The sequence below is a fragment of the Centropristis striata genome, chromosome 23, assembly GCF_030273125.1.
Source record: "Centropristis striata isolate RG_2023a ecotype Rhode Island chromosome 23, C.striata_1.0, whole genome shotgun sequence".
In the NCBI taxonomy this organism is placed as follows: Eukaryota; Metazoa; Chordata; class Actinopteri; order Perciformes; family Serranidae; genus Centropristis; species Centropristis striata.
The window spans coordinates 15,282,056-15,306,475 of NC_081539.1; the positions used below are offsets into that span (position 1 = coordinate 15,282,056).

Sequence of the window (24,420 nt, forward strand, 5' to 3'; positions counted from 1 at the left end):
CAGTATTATAGCTCCAATCCATCACTGGATCATCAGGCTGCATTAATAATGAATGTGTTTTGTAGATATAAGAAGTTCAGTGTACAAATCAGACAGATGTATTTTGCTTGACAAATTGGACCAACAGTCACCTGATCCATTCTTGGAAGGACAACAAAAAAAAGATGTATAATTTCCCACATTTAGAAAGCTTTCGTACAATAAAAATTGCTTTGGAAATCCCATTAAAGAATATGTTACAATTTTAAAGCAAGGAAGAAAAGCCTCTGTTCCCTGTCTAGGTTCCAAAGTCATCCCTTGTTGTAGATTGGTTTTCTAAATCACACCTCTCTTATATTCTCCCATTTCCATTTGTTACAAAGCAATCACTTTGACTGGACAGAATAAAGAATATACCAATGAAGGAAGAGTCAGGATTTAAGCTTTTCCCTCTCTCTACCTCTGTCTTATTGCCTCCTTTCCTTATCAGCAGTGGCAAACCAATGCAGGAGCCATTCATCTTTGGAGTCCTTTGAAGTATCTTCCATTCAATCAGGTTGACATCCTTTTATTATGGGCAGTGTGTATTTGGCTGTGTACATGAGGATATGTGGGTGACTTTCCTCTGTCCTTCAGTCTGTTATGCCTATATATTAGGAGGTGTGTGAATGTGTGTGTGTGTGTGTGTGTGTGTGGCCTTATTCTTGTATTACACAGTCCTCACAATTGGAAAAATGTTATCACAGCTCTACAGGCAGATGGATGTCAAAAAGAGGGAGTGAGTGAGAGAGAAAGCATGGAAGCGAATGAGAGAGAGAGAGGAGGGGGGGGGGGGGGGGGAGTGATAAGAGGTCAGTGGGGCATGAAGGAGAGTGAGTGACATCAGAGACATGGTTTTCCACCCGTCCATCTGTCCACTCAAAACAAAAAGGCCAGTCATTAGCCAGGCTCCAGCTGTTACATCTTAGCCTCCAAGTTTTGAACACTGCTCATTTATATGTACACACAAACACACACACACACACACACACACACACACACACACACACAGCGATGCAAACATACTGCAGCAGAAAACAAGGCCTCCTGTCTGTCCGACACTATGACATATTTTGAAATGACATCATCTCACAAAACTGTTAAAAAGGAGATGGCTTGCATGTGAGCTTTTTTTTTCATCTTGTTCCATCTTATCACTCTCGCTCCACGGAGTATGCAAATTAACAAGACTAAAAGTCTACAGCCACGCTGGCGGCTTCACAAGGCTGTACTTAGGCACTGCGCTGCTTTTAGCTAAATGAAAAAATAAACTTGCTAACAAGCCCTCAGTGACAATGCTTACATGCTTACTGGTGTACAAGACTTTTACATATAAATGAATTTGCCCCTTACCATAGACTTAAAATAGGACAGAACAGACATTGCACTGTGGGCTGTGGCATTGAGGCTGGTCCAAAACAAAATGCCAATTGTTGTTAGTTGTTATTGTGTCAACACACGTCAGGTTCTGAGACAGAGAGAGCAGTATAAATATACTTCTTTTGTGACAGCTGTAGTTTTATGTTTTTCATTGTCTATGTATGTGGCTGCTCTGTCTCGACTCTCGTTGATTTCCTGATGGACACTACTCCTTGCTTATGTAATGCTAACTGCTATTCCAGACAAATGAAAGTATTTCAATAATAATCCATCCATCCATCCATCCATCCATCCATGCATCCATGCATCCATCCATCCATCCATCCATCCATCCATCCATCCATCCGATCCCAGCTGCATTAGGGCAGGTCTGGGCAGGTCGCCAGACTATCACAGGGCAGACAATCATTCACGCTCTCATTCACACCTACACACAATAAGAGTCACCAATTAAATCTAAACTGCATGTTTTTGGACTGTGGGAGGAAGCCGGAGAGAACCCACGCTGATACAGGGAGAACATGCAAACTCCACACAGAAAAAACACTATACCACCGTGTAGCCCAATCCAAAGTATACACAATATGTTATTGAATTTGAGTAATGTAATGGAACACTTTGAAAATTATAATTTGGGACATTTGTTCAGTAATCTGTAGTGAAATGTATTTTAAAGGTAACCCAACACCCCAACCCCCAACACTAGTCAAGTTTCTGTGGGGACTTTCCCACGCCGGCACACTGGACCTTGACATCCATTGAGCCATGCTGCTAAAATGACTAAATATATACACTGAACACACAGTGTCTGCAGCCTGTCATGACATTCAGTAAGAATGGTAAAGGGGAAATGTTGTTTCAATACACGGCAAAGCTATAAACTGCAGTCATCACAAAGCAGAGGCAGTAAATCCATTCACCGTGTGATAGCTGCACATCTACAGCTGCAGCTACTGCTAATAATAGATAAGCATAAATGCTTAAAGCAAAATGAAACTATTAGTCTATGGCAGGCTGAGGAAACATTATGATATTCAAAGTGAAAGGGCTTGAAGAGGACATGACTGGCCAACGTTCAAAGCCTAGGGGGCCCAGACGGCTCACTGTGACTGGGTCTCAGATCTCCACAGGGGTGCCTTGCCACCTCCAGCCCTCATCAAAGCCATGGAGACTGACTGAGAACGGGCAGTGTGGGACTGAGTGTTTGTGATACTTCTTGGGCATAAAGTTACACTGGTTAAAAGAAAAAGGGAAAAAGACTGAAACAATAGAACTATTTGGTATAATATAACTTTCTTATCCCAGCTAAATGGTTTTATCTGTTGAAAGCCACTGCCAATTTGTGACAAATAAGAAAGCCTACATGAGTCTATATAATTAATACAAGTGCATCTCAATGCATTATAATATCATAGAAAAGTTAATTTCCAGTAATTCAAGTCAAATAGCCCCAACCAGGTATTGAGTGCAGATAGATGGATGTACTTTTTAGAGGCCAACATTTCCATATCAAACATAGTTTTTAAAATTGGTCTTTAATATTCAAATATTTTGAGACACTGAATTTAAGGTCTTCATTAAATGTAAGCCATAATCATTATAATTAGAAGAAATTAAATAAATTAAGATTTTCACTTTTTTAATTGAATTTCTGACATAAATAAACTTTTCTATAATATTAAAAAAATTTTGAGATGCACCTATAATTTCTCTATATTTTGGTCACATGACTGAATCTTCAGAAAACACTGTGTCAGTGGCCTTTATCACACTTTAAACTAATACTTCAGCACTGGATGGACTGATAACGCCTTAGGGAGAGATCATATCAAGTGTATACTGTAATTATTGACCAATCACAAATAGTGGCCTTGAACACAGACACAAACACAGCTGTTTTCCATGGTGGTACAAAGCAGATACTGACAGATTACCAGCTTCATCAGACACAAAACAACATTTTTGCCCCCTGGCTGTGTTTAGTTATTTCATGGCTCCAAACGACGGTGGAGTACTTAGCACCAACCCAAGCAGTCTGTGCATAAGGTGCATAAATCTCTTCTATGTAGCTTTTATTACAAATACTTCAACCTAAGTCTTTCTTAAAATTTGAATATTGTTGACAAACAGCCAGCAATATTAAATCTTTCATCATTTTTAGCAGCAGTTGTGGGGCACCAATTACTAAAAACAAAACAATATAATTACAGCTCACTGATTACAGCAGTGAAATTCATCAAAACCAAATATTTTATCACAACAGATTAAATAACAGAATCCTATTTCATGACTCCAAGAGTTATTGGTAACCTCACAGAATATACATATTTGTCATTTCCACAATGCACCTGCGTCAAAAATGTTTCCAAGCTATCAGGACATGAAGTAGTAGAGCTAGAGAGAGAGAAAAGACCGCTGCACTGCACCACTTTCACCCTTTGACACCTTGTTGGTTGGTTGAGCTTGCATTCACACTTGAATGATAATAGACCCCTTTATGTTTGTTTTTTTAAACTTTTTTTCTCATTTTTAAAATTTAATTTCTCTCAGATGGGTTAAGCTTTCTGTTTTGCAGAGTAAAACTCCCATTAACTGGCAAGTGTGTGGGTTCGTTAATAGGAAAGCAAACGTCCCTGGAGGTTGGGATTGGTCTTGATCACGAAGCATGACAGTGCAGAGGAGAAAACAAGAACCAGAGAAAAGAAAAACAGCCATTATACACTTTCATGGTGAGTTCAGTTGAGATATATCAATAATTACTATCAACTGCACAATACAGGAAAATAATATTCTCATTACTGTATGCAGTTTAGTGTAAATAATCACTTTATTTTGCGGCGGCATGATGAAACTCTGAAGTGTGGCCAATAACGTACCTTGAAATTGAGACTGAAATGGAGAGGAAAAGAGAGGACTTGGCAAGAAGAGGAGAAGCAGACAGTCTTGGCTTTAAAAGCACATTTTGTCTTGTGTTCAAAGTCTGATGTCTGACTGAACAGTGAGCCGACCGAAAACTGAGGCACTGTTTTTTTTTACTATGTAGTCCTCCGGTTTGAGCCTTAACCATCTATATAAACATGAAGCACATGAATTTCACATTGCAGTCTGACAGACAGATCTCCCTGTACACCATGCATTTCTAAGTGTGTTTGTATAGATGTGTTTGTATATGTGTATGCCTGTGAGAGTATTACCAGGGCAGAGCAGAGGAACAAACAATGGCATCCTACACCCACCAGCCACTTTATTAGAGCTGTTCAACTGCTTATAAAAAGGCAACAAAACTGCGATATGCAGCAGGGTATCTCTTAATGCACAATATGTGGAGTCTTGAAGCAGATGGGCTACAACAGCAGAAGAACACACCGGGCGCCACTTCTGTCAGGTAAAAACAGAAAACTGAGGCTACAATTGGCACAGGCTCTCCAAAGCCAGGCAATAAAAGATTGGAGATTGGAAAAATGTTGCCCGGTCTGATGAGTCTCAATTTTTGCTGCGACATTCAGATGGTAGGGTCAGAATTTGGTGTAAACAACATGAAAGAATGGATCAACCCATGCAGCCTTGTAAAGCTTCAGGCTTGTGATGGTGGTGTATTGGTGTCGGGGATACTTTCTGGCACACTATGGGTCTCCTAGTACCAATTTAGCATTGTTTAAACACCACAGCCTTCTTGATTATTGTTGCTGACTATGTGCATCCCATTATTACTGCAATGTCCTCATCTTCTAATGGTTACTTCCAGCAGTATAACGCGCCATGTCACAGAGCTCAAATCACCTCAAACTGGTTTACTGGTACTCGAATGGCCTCCACAGTCACCAGATCTAAATCCAGTAGAGCACCTTTGGGATGTGGTGGGACCGGATATTTTCATCAGCCGACAAATCCGCTGCAACTGCATCATCATAGAGCAAAATCTCTTTAGGAATATTTGCATAATGTGCTTTTTTGTTGAGCCTTTAAAGGTTAGAAAGTGAATTAATTTTAGTGCCGAATTTGAGGTTGGAACTGTTCTAGGTTACCGGGTTACACTCAGCAGAGATGATCATAATGAAACCAGCATGTTTCACAATCATTACGTACAAACATTTCACTTTTTCTGTCTGCAACGCATTACCTATTGCCTGTTCAAATCTGCATGAATGAGAACATACTCTTCTTTCGTATTTGAATTGTATATTCCAAATATATATCCCAGCTGGAAAGAGAAAGATAATCATCACCATTTCCTGTCTGCAGTGTGTGAAAATGCAGACCGGTCTGCTTTACAGCACCCACACACATCCAACCAGTACCTTATTACCTTTGATAGCAGCTTTCAAATTTTACAAAGTGGAAACAAAAGACATTTTACAACCTCTTTTTCTTTTATTTGATGCCTCCAGTGGTAGGCCTTTTGCAGTAGCTATAGGCATAAAAAAGGAAAGAAAAAAAGAGAGTCATTTCATACAGAGTACAACTTTCAAAGCCTCCTCCACAAAGCCATTTCAGAGATTGAATGGAAGTTAAATTTGCTCCAGGTGAAGAGATGTAATGTATTATTCACAGAAATAAAGTCATTCAAAGTTGTTACTTGTCCCTTCACTTCATACAATCAGATGAGGAGAAGGGAGATGAGGAGAGAAGTAGAGGTGGGAGTTTGGGATGGGAAGTGAGGAAAACAGAGCTATTCTCTGAAACATGACAGCCCTGAAGGCTCGACGCAGTGTACTGTGATGGGCTCCAGATATGGAACGACTACCCACAAAGACAGCGGTGTCATGGGGATAGATACATGCAGCCAGTAGAAGTGTATTATTCAGGAAGGATAACCACAGATACACATGTATGCACACACATGCAGTGAGGAGGTAAAACATTCGTATAAAGTATGTTAACAACTGTAATATTCCGGCTAATACTGCGGGCCAAGGGCTGGTAAATGCTTTTAAACATGTAATTAAAACAATAAATATATTTAAATAAAAGACCTGTAACATAAAGCATTTTTAGTATTATTCTGGCTGCACAATCAGCATCTGTGTTTCCATTTAAAGGCAGACGAAAGTTTCTATAAGATGTGGCAGCCCTTTGCCACATACATTGAATCTCTGACTATTGTAGCAGAAACCTGAGCCCCCCCCCCCCCTTTTTTATTTTTTATTATTATTATATATATATTTTTTTATTTAATTTAATTTACTTGTTTATTTTTTACTTATTTATTCCTTATTATTTTATTTTTAAATATTCATATGTATATGTGTATGTATGTTTTGTTTTTTAATGGCTATGTATCTGTATCTTTCCTTAGTATTATGTCTCTTCGCTTTCTGTTTCCTTGTTTGTAACCTGTACCTTGCACATGTATGTCGTGAGTGTGAATGGATTGAATGTGTGTAGTTCAGGGTGGAGGGGTCGCTACACCTGGGCTGATATGTGTACATAAGATATACGTATGATTTTCTGGGTGCTTGGGACCAGTTGAAATAAAATACAAATAAAACAGACATTGCTCGCTAGGTCATTTGGCTGGTAGATAACAAAATGGTGAATGTTGTAAGTTGTTATGGTGACAATGTTATGGTGCCGTAAAGCATGTCAGCAGTGGGGGGGGGGGGGATTATTGAGATCCCTTACTTAAGCAAAAGTAAACTAATACCACACTGTGAAATGACTACACTACAGGTAAAAATCCTGCATTCAAAAATTATTTAAGTAAAAGTATAAAACTATTTGCATCAAAATGTACTTAAAGTATCAAAAGTAACAGTACTCGTTATGCAGAATGGACCCACTCAGATTGTTTTATATAATCCAAATATATTATTTTGTTATTATTTTTGGTGCATTTATGTAAGCAGCATTTTACTGTTGTCCAGGTAGCTACTTAACTACTTAATATACTTTTATTTTTCATAAACATGCGTAATCATTTTAAATTGATCATGTTTTTACATGTTAAATCTTGACCTGAAAAGAAACTAAAGCTGTTAACTAAATGTAGTGGAGTAAGGTACAATATTTACCCCTAAAATGTACTGAAGTATAAAGTGTAATTTGTGGAAATACTCGAGTAAAGTACACATACCTCAATATTGTACAGTACTTCAGTAAATGTACTTAGCTACATTCCACCACTGTGTGTTGACAGATTGGATGGCTGGCTAGTTAGCTGAGCTAATGCTAATTGGCTAAATTCATTGAAATTAAAGATTGAAACCATACATTCATTAGGAGAATGTCTACTGAGGTAATTAACTGAGTGAGAAGCAAGGTCATATTTCTATTGACTTAAATACAAACAGACTTGTAAGCAGCTTGTCGCCCCCTGCTGGTCATTAGAAAGAATGCAGGTTTAAGGCACTTCTGCATTGGTTTCACTGCTCAGGCACAGAGGTTGGGAAACAATGTTTCAGTAGACCATGAAGGTCCCTGTACTGAAACACTGTTCCCAATAAATCTGTCCAGAAAATAGTGTGTGGGAGGTCTTTGTTCCATATTCAGCCCACGGTCTTCTCTGACACACCTGTTGACCCACGGGTGTGCTAAAGTTCCACTTTCTGTTCAGAAATACTTGGAACCAAGTTTTTACATGATTTAAAGACAGTCAACAAAGGATTGTGAACTAATCATGAAGTGAAAGTCACTAAGTGTAGAGGCAGGCCATCAGGCATCAAGAGAGACAGTAACAGCAAATGCATCCATACACCATTGCTACCCATAGCCCATAGGAATGTATCTTCCACAAACAGATTGGAAGTTGCTATGTGTAATCTGTGACCCTGAATTCTTGCACAGTTCAGTCTTGCTGTAGATAGGATCTCGAGACAACACAGCAAAAACTCCTTAAGCTGCTCAACTGACACAGAACTAGAGACCCGTGTTTGTGGACACAAATCCAGGGCCCTGGGGGATTTTGCAGAGATATCACTTCTTTGTCTGCTTCATAAACGTTTACAATTACAATGAAATGACGCTGTTTTTGGCTGTAAAAAGAAGCCCAAACAAACAACCTGGCATATTGAATTACTAAAGCCAATCTGCAAATCACTGACAATAGAGCAGCTCCAGGTTTTGTTTCACACCACAAATTGCTTTATTGTCTGTGTTTTGTAGCTCTGAGGGAGGACGTTTTAATGCTCAGAAACAGTCCAGGGTGCCCACTTTAGAAAATATTGTAATTTTCTGTTTTTTAATTCTAATGCAGTTTCTAAATTTCCAATTGAGCAATTTTTCTCAACTTGATTTAATTCTCTTTTTTTAAAACTAGCTTTTGGTTTCTCACCAATCCTTTTATCTATTTCTTTACTTCTTTTTCTCCTTTCAGAATAGAAACATTTGCTTTCACTGCACTGATTTTTTTTCCTACAGTTACGTCAGGCTTCACTGACAGACATGCGCACACACACACACACACACATACACACACACACACACACACACACACACACACACACACACATAACTGAAACCCAATGGAGATTCAAAAGCACTGCCTCGAAAGACTGTGGGAGTCAATTATACCGCTGTGATCTGGGCCATAGATTACACTTTAATAATATAAGTATCTAATTACCGCCTTGCATCCTTCACGCCTCTTCTGCACTCCTTAATCATTATCGCCCACTGGCCTTGAATCACAGATAGTATGCAGACTTGTGTGCGACTATGTGTTCTCTTTAAATGGCTAGTACAATATAGTGTATACAAGGGTTTCTGTGTACAGCTTGGCAAGCTGCATTTTAATGCTATCTCCTCTCTAACATGTTTCCAGGGACCTGTAGACCTGCTCTGCCCTGTGCACCAGCTGTGCAAGTCACTAATAGAGGGCAGAGCCGGAGCAGACACACAAAGCTAAGTGCCTGTGTAGGGCTGAGCAGCGAGGGGAGGAGGGAGAGGCAGAATTCAAACATGCAGGAAAAAGCTTTACAAAGAGCTGTTGTATATTAAGTGAGCTGAATACTTAATGCGAGAGTCTAATTAAGCTGCGTCTGTCTGTGTGTGTGTGTGTGTGTGTGTGTGTGTGTGTGTGTGTGTCTGTCTGTCTCTGTGTGTGTGTGTGTGTGTGTGTGTGTGTTTGAGATGCAGAAAAACCACAAATGATGAAAAAGAGACGGCCAGATGGAGACAGGATGATGAGTTTGACTTGCATCATACTGACTGTGTCGTGCACTAACCTGATGTTCAGACGGCGCAGCATGGGATCAGCAGCCGTGCCCAGCACCCAGATGGTGAAGCTGACCAGCAGTAGGGTGGTGGTGAAGATGGTCTGCTTCACTTCTGTGGACGTGTCTCTCGCGGCCAGGCTAAACGCCACAACCCCCCTGAAACCTGAGAGCAGAGGAGACTTTTGTGAGCAAACAGCTGTATTAATGCCATCCATCAAACCTCCAGACAACCACCAAGCAACCAATTAAAAAGGCAGGAGAGAGCCGGTTAATAACTCTGTCCATGGTAAAAGATTACACCATCACTATCACTATCATTCACCAGCTGCTCGTCAGTAATCCGCCCCCAAAACAAACTTCTAGGTTGCTGTACAGTGGTGACATAATACTTAAATCCAAAACAATTCCCAAAGCAAATCCTTTACTACCATGAGAAACAGACAGGGGAGGTGGTGGGGGAGTTTTGAAAAATAGCAAGACAAGGGCTTTTTACAAAGAAACCTTCTTATGTAAGAGGTAAAGTGGGTCAGGCAAGCAGCGGAACATGCTGCTGCTGCACTATCCCACATCACTTCACATTGAATATTCCTTTCTCCTGCATCTTCAAACCATTCAGAGCTTCAACCATTAGACACTGAAGTGAAACGATGCCTTATATAGTCACAGACACAAAAATAGAAAAGGTAGGGACTGGATTATTTGAAGAAAAAAAAAGCAAAGATTTTGAAGATATCGTTTAATGTTAAAATGCTTTTTGTAATGAGGGTAGTGAAATGTTACAGTGCCTGAGGGTGGCACCAGCCTTTTGTGTCCACCTACCTGACTTTATGCAAACACACACACACAAGCACCAACTCACACATCTTCCACAGGGGACACAATCTCTCAGCATCCTCACTAATGCTATAAGCTCCAGGCAGTGAAGAGAGGAGAATAATTACAGTTTTCACAGGATAAATTAGGGTAAAAGTTTTAATTTTTTAATTTCTTGCAGCAATGTCACCAACCCAACATTTATCAAAATAGCAGCCAGAGATGTGGTCGGGCAGAATATGTCAGCAAGGTACAAAAATGCAAAATGTAATGCTACGAATTAAATTAAAATATCAATAGCAGTACCTGCAAACGTCATGAAGTGCTGGTAGGAGCAGGGTATCTTGCGTGTGCGTCCCAGGTTCAGGAGGAATGAAAGAGGGTAGATGTTACAGGCTCTTGATATAAAGATGGAGAGCTGTTGGTAAGGAGCGTAGATTAAGGAGAATACTTGTGACTGAGACACACTTACGGGCTGAAGTGCCCTCATGAGTCAACATGTTGGCATGGAAATTTGGATGGTTTTTTTACAATGAAAATCACAATGTTTGAATCATGTTGGAAAAACAGACTTATTTTAGTCAGAAATACACTAGTTTTCAGTTGCAGTTAAGCTCTTCGATATTAAGTCTGCAGCATTTGTTAAGGAATAGTTCAGATTTATTGAAGTGTGGTTGTATGAGGTTCTTATTCATAGTCAGTGTATTACCATGTGGCAGACGGCACACCTCCAGTTTGCAGGACCAGGCAGGAGTACCAGCACAAAAACGTAATGTAAAAAATTAAACTAAAACATTTATCTATCCATCTTTTCAAAGCTACCAGACTACTTTAAGAAAAACAGCTATTTTAGCTTGCAGAACACAGGAGGTGCTGTTCAAATGCTGCCAGTTAGTTTGTTTGTGTTATCGTGTGACATTGGTGAATCCCAACTAACCCTTAAAAACTACAAAGTAACACAATGACACAAACAACCTAAACAATTGAGGCAGTGGAAGACCAGCAATTCCTGCATTCTGTAAGGTAAAATCATTGTTTTTATATAAGGAGTAAGTAATAAACTCACGATGGGTAAGTACCTCATATAAGCCTATCAACCCAAACTAGCCCTTAAAGGTGAGGGCAAGTTATTGTTAATCTAAGGGTTTGCTTTATTTATTCAAAAAAATCGTCCTGGTTGACTTCACATATCCCGATCATTTAACTACATATCAGACAGAATCCATGACTGTTAATACAAAATTACTGATTCTATCCGAGGTCCGGCTGTAAAAACACACCCGTGAATATAAACATATATGCACGTGCACACACACGTAAAAAAATATCTCTGAATATTTGCTGTTTAGGATGCAAACACAGCAGTGTGGCACCATGCCGAGGCATGAAGCCAATCAGGCTCTGCCAGCTGTCTCTGCCCTCCACACACACTTTGATGTTCCACATAGGGTAGGATTGAATGCTAAGTGTCCTGGGCAGCAGTTAGGGAGAGGATATCTGTACAATTATCGGGGACATAGCTGCCATCCTGGATACACTTAACATCTTTTGTCATACTTTTAGAAAGAAGTTACTGCAGCCCCACAAAACCCCCTAACCTCATATGAGCTTGAGTGCAGCATGAGATTCCACTGTAAGTTCTTGTAAGTCGCGGCTTTAAACAGCAGGAGGCCGGGCTGGAGGAGATCAGGTTAGCTTTTTAAAAAAACACTTTTTTAGACCCTCTTTGAATTTTGCTGCATCAAAATCATCTATGCAGGTAGGTACCCCTGCTTCAGCATCATGGGGAGATGGGATTTTTTTTTTTTTTCACAATAAGTCCAGAAATGACACCTGGAATAATAAAGGGACCAATATCTTAAGCAGGGGACCTTAGTCTGACAGGGCTATTACTAAAACAGAGCTCCCTCGCACCCACCCTGCAGTCAATATTAGATCTCATGCACCCTATGGATTTTCAAAAGCAATATCCTCTTCCCAAAAGCAGTCATTTCTCTTTATCAAAGGCCTCTAAGCTATTTGAATGGAGGTAATTAAGCACTTTCATCTCAGCCTCGTTTCCAATAAAGCCCATCTCCATTGTCACTGGCAAAGGCTGCAAGCTATGGCGATTAAAATCTACTGCGTAACCAAAGAGCGATTAGCAGGGTTGAATCACTGGGGTTATTTCATTTTTATAGACACTTTTAGCACTGTACAAGAGGACATCGACCTCCATTTATTCCAGTTTGTACATCCGGGTCAGCTTCCAGTCAGTGTAGTTAGCCAGATTTTTTTCACTCTAAGCTTTTGTTATGTAAGAACAATTGAGGACAAAGCTAAACAGGCTCAAGCTCAAGTCAAACATTTTCTCCCTGGCAGCCCCTCACACTGAACATAAGAGCGCTGGAAAAAAAGGAATCTGCTCAGTCGACTCTTTCTCTGGCTCCTTTGACCCTATGGTGGAAGATGGATTGTAATAATAATTGCTGGCCATCTGGGCACTGGACTGTGAAAGAACAGCCCCTTGGAGTCTGGCCTAGAGACTCTCTCCTCAGGCATACGCTATGGTCATGCCAGCTCTTGGGCAAGGACAATTGTAGCCAGCAGTCCATTACTACCCCTCCAGTCCCCTCAGGAAGTGAATCTGATGCTTACAACAGCAGATGTGAATATAAAACATCTGTTTATGATATTATAAGTTCAACATGTGATGAGGATCATTAAGGGGTTGATTGCTTTTTGATAACATAACATAACGTAACATGTCTCGTGGCTGCACTACATTCTGGTCTACAGAGACTGAGAGGAGATGCTAATGCATGGTCTCTGATGGATTTCTGCCTGCAAGGTTTTTGAGTGTATGTGCACAATTTTAAGTCTAAGAAGCTCTTGCTCTGAATCTAAGCATTTTCCCACAAAATTTACTTGATTCTTTAGATGACTGGACGTTTTTCTTCTGTCAATCTTTAGGGAACACTGGAAATCACGCTGAGAGTCAAACTTCTATATCAAACTTCTATCAATCAATCCTCATTATTTTTTTTCTGATTGTTCAAGAAATGATTTAGTGGAAAAAATGCTTATCATCACAATCTCACAGAGCTGCAATTGATGTCGTGTTTCAGCTGAGACTCAGCACAAAACTTAATTATATTCACAGTGATGTAAAAGTGAAAAAAGCAACAATAATTAGGCACATTTGAGAAGCTGGAATCATTGAAATGTTTTTGTTGTTGTTGTTGTTTTTTGCATAATATATGACTTGAACAACTAATTGAATATCAGAATCTTTCTCAATTCATTTTCTGTTCCGACATTTAGACAGTTGACGCAAATAAGATAAATAAACCACCAAAAATATCTTGCATTTCTGGGGCAATTAAAGAAAAATATGCATCACCAATCACCGTTTAACAAAGTTAAAAGCATTAAAAAGTGGATTTTTTTCTTTAACAATGTATGAATACATTAAAGCAGATATTCTAAAGGAGTGATTGTACCCCAGGGGGTACTTGTGCTGTTGCCAGGGGGGTACTTGGAAAGATTGTGGAGCTGCTTAACTACTTTGTAAAAATATAAATTATGATTTATTTAAAATTATATATCAGCTGTAACACCTGAACAGTAAATGCTGTAGTTATGCAAGTTGAGAGTGCATAAAAATTAGTTAGCAAGCGAGCAGAGAAAGTTAATCAGTTGCTTAAAGTAATATAATGAATAAATGGTAGAAATAAATAGCGAAAAATAATGACTTAACAGTTGAAATGATAGCTAAGAGTACTACATAAATGGCTGAAAAAGGTTAACTAAAAGTACTGACGTAACAGTTCAAATAGAAGAGTTGAACCATTCAGCTTCACTCTGAGTAGTAGAGCAAATGAACCTACACAATTGCAGTTCAATTATAGAAAATAATTGACAATATCTACTTTAATATAATGAATGGTGTAATATATGTGGAACATACATTGTGAGTTGATGAAGGGGTACATGAGGTTATCTGATAGGGCTGTGTAGATGTACAAAAAGGTTGCCATAAAGAACAGCAGAAACCTCCTTTACTGGAGTTTCTCCAACTAATAAGATCTTAATCTTCAACCTCAACAGGGATACGGTGCTTAATCCACTACAAATTAAAGTACTGTAAGCTTATTTCAAACAGGCAAACATCTTTACACTACGGAGCTTTGCTAGAGAACAGAAAACAAGCAGCAGTAACAATAATTAAAGACCTATTTAAATTTCTGTTTCATAGGCATTCCTCAGAGCAAACGCTGCACTGCAGCAACTAAATCTGCAGAGATGGTGATCATGAGAGGCCGACTGAATGGCATTTGCAGAGCCCACCGGATCAAACCTGTACAATTTAAGTGCTGAGGGTTTTTTTTTTTTTTTAAGGACTGGGGAAATTACTGCACTGCACTGCAGCAGAGAGGCAAGATAGAAAACAGGAAACTCACTCTGGTCAAATAAGTGGCAGATGATTGTGCACATTATTGCAGAATGTGGAAGAGACAGAACAAAATGGAACAGAACATCGTTTCTGGGGTCTGAGTGGGATCCAAAGGCTGCACAGTAGGGAGTAAAAAATCTCCATCACATAGTAGAAAAGGATACAAATGCCCCAGTAATGAAGAGAGCTTTGAAGACATGGCAAGGAAACATCAACAATACATATCCCATGTAGCTGAAGATGAAAATCTCCCCCAGGAAGTTGAAGACTTCAAAGAGCTGCAAATTATGAAAGGGATTGAGAGGATCATGAGGGAGAAGGTCATTCGAGATGGGGAGGGGTTCAGGGTGGAGAGAGTGTGTGTGTGTGTGTGTGTGTGTGTGTGTGTGTGGTGGGGTGAAAGTGAAGGACTCGGATCATATCTGAAATGGGTAAACAGGCTTAGATTTGCACAAACACGACAAATCCAGTGTCGATGTTATTCCCTGATCCTTTGAGGTAGCAACCACAAACATCTAAAGCTTGAGGCTATAATGTGGCTGCATGGAGCACCAGACATGCTTTTGTCATCATTCTCTTGTTAAAGGTTTTTATTTGAAACATGCTGTTTGTAGATATGTGTAAAGAGTAGCTTTCTGGAGTCAAAAAGACACAGAATAACTTGTTCATTTGCGATAATTCTTCACGATTAAGGGTTATTACAACTTATCTGCTCAGTCCTACAGTTCCTGTAATGATCCAGGCCACATTAAAGAGCCTGGATGTCATTTACTGTGGATGAAAATAGAATTTGAATCATTTTAATGGGGCATTTCGGCACATGAAATCAAATATTAATTATGGTCCTTATGTTGTATCTGGATTAAATTGGAGCAGATGTTATGATTTCATTAATGATTTATTATTTTCTGTTTTTACCAGTTAAACCAGCTTTGCTATAACACTTTGGTAAAAAGCTATCTAATTGAATAAATGCACCTTTTCCCTTCAGAGTGTCGCATCACAAGGACAAGAGATGGCACAGAGAAAAATATTTCTCCTCCTAGCTATTCAACCAGTGTCTGCATATACTAAACCACTTTGTCTTGTCCTTTGAGCTGCAGCTGCATGTATAAATCATAAAAATGTAGATAAAGGCATTCTGCCAAGTAAACATACTGCACCATACATTGACTACTCCATAGCCAATCCCCTTTATAGGCAAAGGCTTCAACTGTGCGGCATAGCTTTTTAAAAGGCTTTTTCTGTGATAAACAGTTAGCTCCACTGTGGCACAGATAATGAATAATAAATGCATATATGAGTATATGTGTGTACTTCTGATTTATTTCCTCTGTGAAGCTTGCCGGTACAGTATGACAGTGTGCCGGCCTCCATCTGTGCGCAGCCTTTTAAGCAGATAGCTGGAGACCGGCCGCCCACACAGACACCCACTGGACGACCAGAGCACTAATGGCAATTAATGATTGCTTGTGCACGCACGCAAGACACAAACATTGGCATCAAAAGGCAATGTGGACAAAGTGAGTAGACACAAAAATGCTGTTGCTGAAAACAACACTGCAATAGGCTTCATTCACCCTCCATGAACCAACCTGCTTGATCCTGGTCCTGCCCTCGGAAGATAAATTGTGAATTGTGTATCTTGCCTGGCTCAAGCCACAAAACATCACTGCCACAATACCTGAAAGATAAAGAAACATCCAATAAAATAAATGAAACTTTAGAAAGGGGAAAAATCTGATAGCAAATAAAGTATTAAAGGGGCAGTTCATCCCCAAATCAAAATACATATTTTTCTTCTTAGCTGCAGTGCTATTTATCAATCTAGATTGTTTGGTGTGAGTTGCAGAGTATTGAACATATCAGCTAGATTGCACTTGACTTGTGGCACTCAAAGCACCAAAAACCACAAGTAAAAGCTCAATAGCAATGTCTCTTTGAAAAAATTATGAGTCTGTCAGGATAATACACAGGCCTTGTTGTGAGCAGTTTCATACAGAAACTATTTGCTTTCTACCGAATTAGTGCCATCTAGTTCCATTACACTCAAGAGAAGGCAGACACTAGCTCACACCAAAACTATATAATAAATAAATATGTATTTTCTTTTTCTTTTTGGGAGAACTGTCCCTTTAAATATCAATGGCATACATTAGTTGTGCGGAAAAATCATGGAGTGTGCTGTAAACAGAAAGGAGTTAAATAATCTGCTGTATCTAATCAGTACAAAATATGTAAAATTGCTGATACATGCACATATTATGTAACCAGGTTGTGGGAATGTGTATGTTGGTGCGCTGGTTAACGCACAGAGCCTTTGGGGCCTCTCATGGTAATAATATGCTGTGGGAGGTTCCTTCCATGATCAAGGAAAATGGTTTGTGAATGAGTCTTTGTCTGCGTGGTTCCAAGCATTCTTGTTTAAAGGGACATATTATGCTCATTTAGAGGTTCATAGGCCTACTGTTATTTTGGGGTTTCTACTCCAAAGTGTTTACATGCTTAAAAAGTCTTCTGTGAGATCACAATCTCACGGAAATCCTGATTTAAAGGGGCAGTTTCTGGATACAGCTATGTGCATTCTTATAGAGCACCTGGATCTGCTTTATAATCCAAAAAAGACAGGGAAATCTCGCTTTTTACAAGATAGGACCTTTAAATAAAATCAACAGACATGTGATGAACTGACCCCCAGTTTCATATAAATATGATTTTTAGATTAAACCTGGAAATAATGATTCAAATGTGAGAAATGTGAGCAGAAGAATGCATGTAAGCATTCACCAAAAAGTCCAAGAATCCATTTGAATCCTCCTGTGTGCAGCTACGGCTAGTATGAAGTATGTGACACCAGATCACTCTGGCCCAACCCTGTATCCACCCATTGTCTCGGTTCCAGTCATTTCCAGCTGTATAAACAGTTTAATCAAAATGTGCTGTCCAACCCAATTCAAGCATCCTCATGTTTCTGAACAAAGATGTTACTACACCAGAGACATGGAATGATAAATCCTTCGAAATGACATCATCAGTGTAGATCGTGCCAGATGTGGAGGAGCAGAAATTAACAAAAAGGCAAACAAATGTTAAGGAAAAGTACAGAAGGGAACGAGAAGCTGCTCTATGGAGAGATGAAACAGGGTGGAGGGAGTGATTAAAGTCTCTGCTGGAAAAGAGGAGTCTGGCTAGAGCAGAGCTGGAATTTGAAATGCATAGCATAAAAGGTGGGTTGCTGCCTCTCAGGACATGCTTGCTTTGTTGCAGAAATTCAATTTCACATTTTTGCTCCCTCTACTTTGAGAGAGAATCACAGAAGATGGGAAAAAATCTAAAATTACTGTGATGGGGAGCAGTAGTTAGAGGACAGAGCTGGCAGTAATAAATACAGCAGCAGAGAAAAGATAGCACCTGTGGTTCAGGCTGCTAAGTGAAGCCGGTCCATTATTCTCTCCTCACCATCCGCCTTCACACTAGGATGCTGACCTGTACCTGCATCATGCTAGCTCCAGTAATCCCTGTTCACAATGTTCTTTCCAGCACTGTTCAACAAAGTCTAATGGAGCGTGCCAGCATGGCGGATCACATTTTGGTTCCATTTTGGTTCAGGGCTTCGACACTCTCCTTGGTTTACGTAACACTGACAGAGGTAACACATCATCCACCATCCACATAAAGACTCTTCCACGCAGGGCACTTGGCAACAGACGAGATGCATCCCATAATGAGCAGTTGTGAGGGGTGTAAGATTAATGATAGCAGGGCTCCCTGCGAGGCTGAGGGTCATTAGGCACACCCTCGCTAAACTCCAGCAATTAACAGAGACAGAAAGAGCCTTGATTACCAAAGGACACCAGGGAGGACTCCCATTGCTCACTGGGTCGCTCTGTATGAGGTGCCGCTTCACCCCAAATGGACTTTTAAAGGCCTTGGAACAGAGTAGTAATTCGCACATTTTTGTGGGGGTCCAATTTTGTTCAGAGAAACCAAAGATTGAAACAAAATCATTTTCAGGTTTCAGAATTGGTTTTTATAACACTGCAAGTATTTTCCAATTAGCCCTGGTATTACAGTATTAACACAGTACAAAAAAATTGTATTTGCACTAAATATGATCGAAGCTCTGCACCAGATAGAACCAAGAGTCATTGCCCTCGGTTTTGCTGCGGTGTACCTCCCACACTGGGCAGCATTCAGAGTGGTGTACTTTATTGACAGGGCATCTGGGTCCAATAGACAAAGGTTATGCTATTTCATTAAAACCGTCTTCTCCTCCTCCACAGGCCACAGGGAGTAGTGCCAAGTAAGAGAGAGCTCTACAACATCAGCCGAATGAGTGGAATCCCTCTGACACAATCAGGGCAGGAGGAACAACAACACTAATGTGTGCATATGTACACTACATTCATATTTCAGAGCTACATTACGAGCGTTCGGTGGAGGAATAGATGAAGACAATTCCAGGCAGCTGAGCCAAGTAATTGTTGTTTTCCAAACACAAGCAGCCCAAGATTCAAGAAACTCCGAATCAGTAAAGTGAAAAATCTAACAACGTAATAAAAATGCAACCTCCCCTCAGTAGTGGATAAAGAAAACAAAAGCAAGGTCATGTTGTATCTGTTTTTACATGTCTTGACTTTCCAGGAAATCCGTGTAAACAGCTAGAGCAAGAATGCTATTATGCTATTAAGGTTTGCTGCCTATCTGCAGTGCAATCTCCAAACTGAAGGTACGGACATGAGGAGGGCTGACACCATTTTAAAATGAGTTATGGGGGTTGAGCCCAGAATAGGATTGCTACCTGCAGGTCCCTGTAGAGAGGAGATGGCTTAATACTTTCTCATCTGTACATTATTGACTGTCTACAACGCCAAGGACTCTCAGAGGGTATGTGTGTATGTACGGGAAAGGCCTTCCTCTAATGCCGGCGTGGCTTTTCATCTGTTCTTGAGCAGGGAACTGTGCAGATGGTCATGTCTGGACAGCAGACAATGTACACACATCATTCCCAGCTTTGTGGAGTGTCAGTGGCCGCGGAGATGCAACGAAGCAGCAGAGCTTGCCAATCGCACAGCTGCTTGTGCCACTGATATTGCAGAGGAGTGAGCGAGTCAGTGCATGCAGTTGAGAAGGGACGCCTGAGGGGGAAAGGGCAGCGGTTCACTAACAGGATTTGTATTCCATCTGACCTCCACGCTACCAACAGCACTGACACAAACACACGACATATGAGTCATATAGCGCTCACCTGACAGTCCACTGGCTTCGGCAGAGAGGAAACTGCTCCAGGACAGGAGGATGAAGACGGATGTTTCCAGCAGTGGATTCTCACGTAGCCGAGTGAATTTGGTGAGGTGGAAAGCGAGTTAAAGATATACAAGAAGTTAATCATACCATACTTAACACCTTGCATCAGACTCAGACATGGCTGGAAAAAATAAAATTAAAATTTTTCAATTACAATTTTGGCTTCCAAAGATTATGAAGACAATTATTCTTGTATTTTGCAATCATGCTCTCATTTTGTCTTGTGTAATAAATCAAGCGCACCCCTTTCCTTTACAGCAGTGCTCTTTCACCTGTTATTGACTGGATGTTCACCAAAATACTGAATGTTGGAGTTTTCCATAGGTTTGGGCAATGCTCTATTACACTTTTGATCTAAATTATTTTGGTAACATTTATTTTAATGTATTAATTTTACATATTGAATATATGTTGAGTAGTTTTCAGGTTGTGGAAGTGCTCTACAACATATATGACTTTAATTATTATGGTCAAATTTATTTTAATGTATTATTTTTATATATTGAATATGTGTTTAGTAGGTCTATTTCAGGTTGTGGAAGTGCACTAAGATTAAAATTTCCTTCATGAGTCCCACAATGGTAAAATTTCAAGAATTACAGCAGAATAGTGGATAGCAAAAATCAATGAATAGTAAACAGCAGCATAAACTAAAAATATAACAGGTATTATCCATTAAACAAGTAAAAATATAATATATGTAACATGCTAATTTTACATAAAAGTTGATCTTATTTATATTGATCAAATATATTTTTATTTATTATTTTTACATCATCCATTTAAATGTACTGTGTTTACATGTATTATTATTTATTTTATTTATTTATCTATTTTTTCACATTCTATTTAAATATATTTGAATTATATTTTAAGTTCGAGAAAATTCACCATGAAAATAAAAAAAACAACTCATAAATGTATGATGTTTCCAAAGTCAAAATGAGTAATCGTGTTAAATAATCATCATCGTAATACTGATGAAAAATAATCGTGATTATGATAGTTGCCATAATCGAGCAGTCCGAGTGCTGCAATAACAATTTATGCCTGTTGTGGCGGTCTACATGCACCATAGAGTGCAGTGTTTCTCTGCAGCCTCTGCAAAATAAAAGCAGCTGCAGAAGCTTCTCCCTAAGCCAGGGGATCTGCCATTTCGAGTGACCCACTGGGTCTTAATGAGATCCTTTGTGCGAGCTCTCCAGCAGATAACAAAGTCCACATCCTACTCCTGCTTTCTCACTGTCCCACATCCCCTCTGGCAAAGCTTCTTTGTAAAGCATACGGTAGTCTTTACACACTGTTCTGGAAAAAGCAAAACAGGTTAAAAGGTCAGTATCTGTGATATCCACCGAAAATAGTGGGTCTAGGTGCTGTGAATATTTACATATTAGCACTGCTAACTGTTTACAGTTTACTGCTCTGTATTCCCAACCCCTTTAAGATGCCCTGCTGGCTTAAAATAATGAAAACACCCTCCAAAGTCTGATTGTTTTTGTAATTAACAAGGACAGGTACAGCATGTAATTAAAAGATAACTGAACTCCTTTTCGTCAAACTGAGTCTCTTTACTGTTTGAAGATGCAGCACAAAAGAGCACACTGTTGCTATGGTTAGCATCAGCAAAATCTAACAAATGCTCACTTTCTGCTTTGCTCACCCGGAGATTAGTCACCGCAAATAAGAGCTGAGCCGTGCCCCAAACCTCTCATGACACATCCTCATTTTTCATCCTAAAGTCTTATAACTACAAGATCAGAGGGAAATGCTGGACAACAGCGCGAGTCTAAACTTCATCAGAGGCTATTGGCTTGATTGACGACCTCTCTGCGACCATTAATGTCGCAGGAGCACTTTAGGTTTAGCTGCGTTGCTTTTGTTCAGGTGGTACAGTAGGGGTTTGGTAGAGAAGCAATTACCAAGTTGAGGAAGTGGATAGATTGCGGCGGATGCTGAGGTGATAATTGAGTTTGGGGTGCGGAGGCAAAGATGGGAGGGGATGAAAGGATATGAGGGCTGTTATGACTGTGAATATGAAACCCATGAGGAAGGAGCCGGCAAGCACTCCAAGAAAATAACCAACAGAGAGGAAGAAGGCAGGGGGGTGGAAGGCAGGGGGGTGGAAGGCATGTCCTGCGCCCATCTGGCCGTAGGTGGTGATGGCACTGAAAGACAAATTGACACAACATAAAAAGGGTTACACACATAAAAAAGAAAGAGACAAACTGCTGTAGAACAAAAAGAAGGCAATAGCACAATTACGACAGAAGTAAATATGAGTGTTACAGATGCTGAAACATTAAAGCGTCAACATGGTTTATTGCTCGGAAACAAATGCAGTAGTCAGAAATATGGCCCACTTGGTTCCTGGTGTAAACCAGTCTGGAGCAGTGAGCATAAATTCACATGCTTATTATGCTGAGCTAAGCCTTTAAGTGCAATTTATTGGAGTCACTCCTAAGAATACATGGCCTTCTTTAGAAGTTAAATCCCTCCCTGAAAAACAATCCATTCTGAATTATTTGCCTTAGAGACGTCCCCTTGTAGTTAGTGGCAAACAGGGGAATTACTGTTGTTGTTCACAAAGACAACAGCATTGTGCTACTCACACCGCTATAAATATTTACTTTGAGAGGGGGGAAGGGGAGACTTCCACATGGAAGTCATTGAGTGCAGAAGAGGCCTCACAGGGAGGAGAGAGGGGAGGAGGGAGGGAGGGAGGGAGAGAAAGGAAGAGGGCTGGGGGGCCTGAGGTGAAGCAAGCAGAGACAGGCAGCCATGCGATTGGCTGATGGAGCTGACTGCCTTTGTGGAATGACAACATTTCTTTACCCACCACAGACCTTCCCATGTACTCCCCTTAGACTTTGACTGCTTTAAATGAAACCAGAGTCAGCAGAAAAAGAGAAAGTGGTGCTTGTTGTTTCGCTCCCTACTTTTAATAGGATACATCTTCTGATAGTCAGGGTAGCTTACTTCTCCTCCAGCTACCATTAAATGGTTTGTTGAAGATCCTTATGGCTTCAAATAAATGTCTGACAAATAAACCAGTAATCATTGGCAGCTGATGAGACAGTGGCGTTCCTCGGCAGAGGAATAATACATAGGAACAATACAAACAGACTTTGTAGCTGTTTAGCCTTTTTGTTGTTATTTTGTGTCTCTATATGATCTGTGTCTCTTTAAAGTGTTGTATCATTTTGTAAATATTAAGGTCTTTGGTTGTTATTTTTGTAGTCATTTTGCATCTCTTTGTAGTAGTTTTGAGTTTTTTTAGTAGTTTCCCTTTGCATCTCTAGATTTTTTGGTTTCTCTTCCTAGTAATTTTGAGTCTCTTTGTAGTTGCTGTGTGTCTTTATTGTCATCTTGTGTCTCTCTGCAGTTGTTTTGATCTCTGTAATTTTTTCGGTCTCTTTGTAGTCATTTTATGTTTCTTTTTGGTCAATTTGAGTCTCTTCATGCTTGGTCTCTTTGAGTGACATTTTGTAGGTAAAAGCCAGAGGGGGCCCTGAAACTTTGGGCCCCTTGGCTTGTGCCAGGTAGACCCATTAAGTCATCCATCCATGCCTTTAATGTATCTCCACTTTTCATGCTGTCAGGTTGAAATGAGCTAGCACACACCACAACATCCCTTAATCTCCATAGCAAAAGAGGAAGAATCAATCAAGCTGTCGCTAATGAGCTCAGCAAGTTGAAAGGGGAAAATCTATTATCCCCTCCGTGAACAAGGAGACTCCAGTAGTGTTCTCGCATTTAATTTGGCTACCTTGGTCAGTGTGAGCCTCTAGAGACTGTATCTTCAGGAAACTCAGAGTCCCAGTCAAAAATCTCAAGATGTCAATACAGGACCTGGTTGAATGGTGGCTGGTTCAGGGCTGCTGGAGCAGGAAGTTTAGTGCTTGTGAGAGGGCACATCAGCGTAAGGTTGAGCTGCTCTGGGAGCTTGTTAAAATTCCAGTGCCAGGTCCCCGCGTGGCTCACTAATAAGGGCCAGCTTTGTGTGTAGAGCCAGGGCAACCGGCAGGCTCGCGAGCCAGTCAAGTGACAGGAGATGGCATAAAGGCCGGTCACGCCACTCCAGGAACAAACACAGCACTATCTGACTGTTTGTCTGGGAAGACGTGCAGGCTCCCTCCTCTGCACTTCAATGTACACAGAGACAGCAGCCGCGGCGTGAACACAACAATCTGCACACTCGCCTCCTTTTCTTTCCATCTGCCTGCCTGTCTGGGCCCATTTGTGCGATCGGAGAAGGAGATGTCAGAGTGTGCAGGTACTGTACATGCAATGCGTCAGTCTGTGTGAATACAATAT

The 24,420-nt window shown here is 40.2% G+C and overlaps 1 protein-coding gene across 1 annotated transcript in view; it reads right to left on the reverse strand.

Moving 5' to 3' along the window:
* The window catches only part of LOC131962431 (sodium/hydrogen exchanger 9-like), a 73,320-nt gene that overhangs the window by 25,697 nt on the left and 23,203 nt on the right, over positions 1–24,420 (reverse strand). The window contains 6 exon segments of the mRNA XM_059327432.1: positions 9,561–9,714; positions 10,671–10,782; positions 14,964–15,077; positions 16,395–16,483; positions 20,048–20,153; positions 22,118–22,271. Of these exon segments, the coding sequence (XP_059183415.1) occupies positions 9,561–9,714; positions 10,671–10,782; positions 14,964–15,077; positions 16,395–16,483; positions 20,048–20,153; positions 22,118–22,271 (729 nt within the window).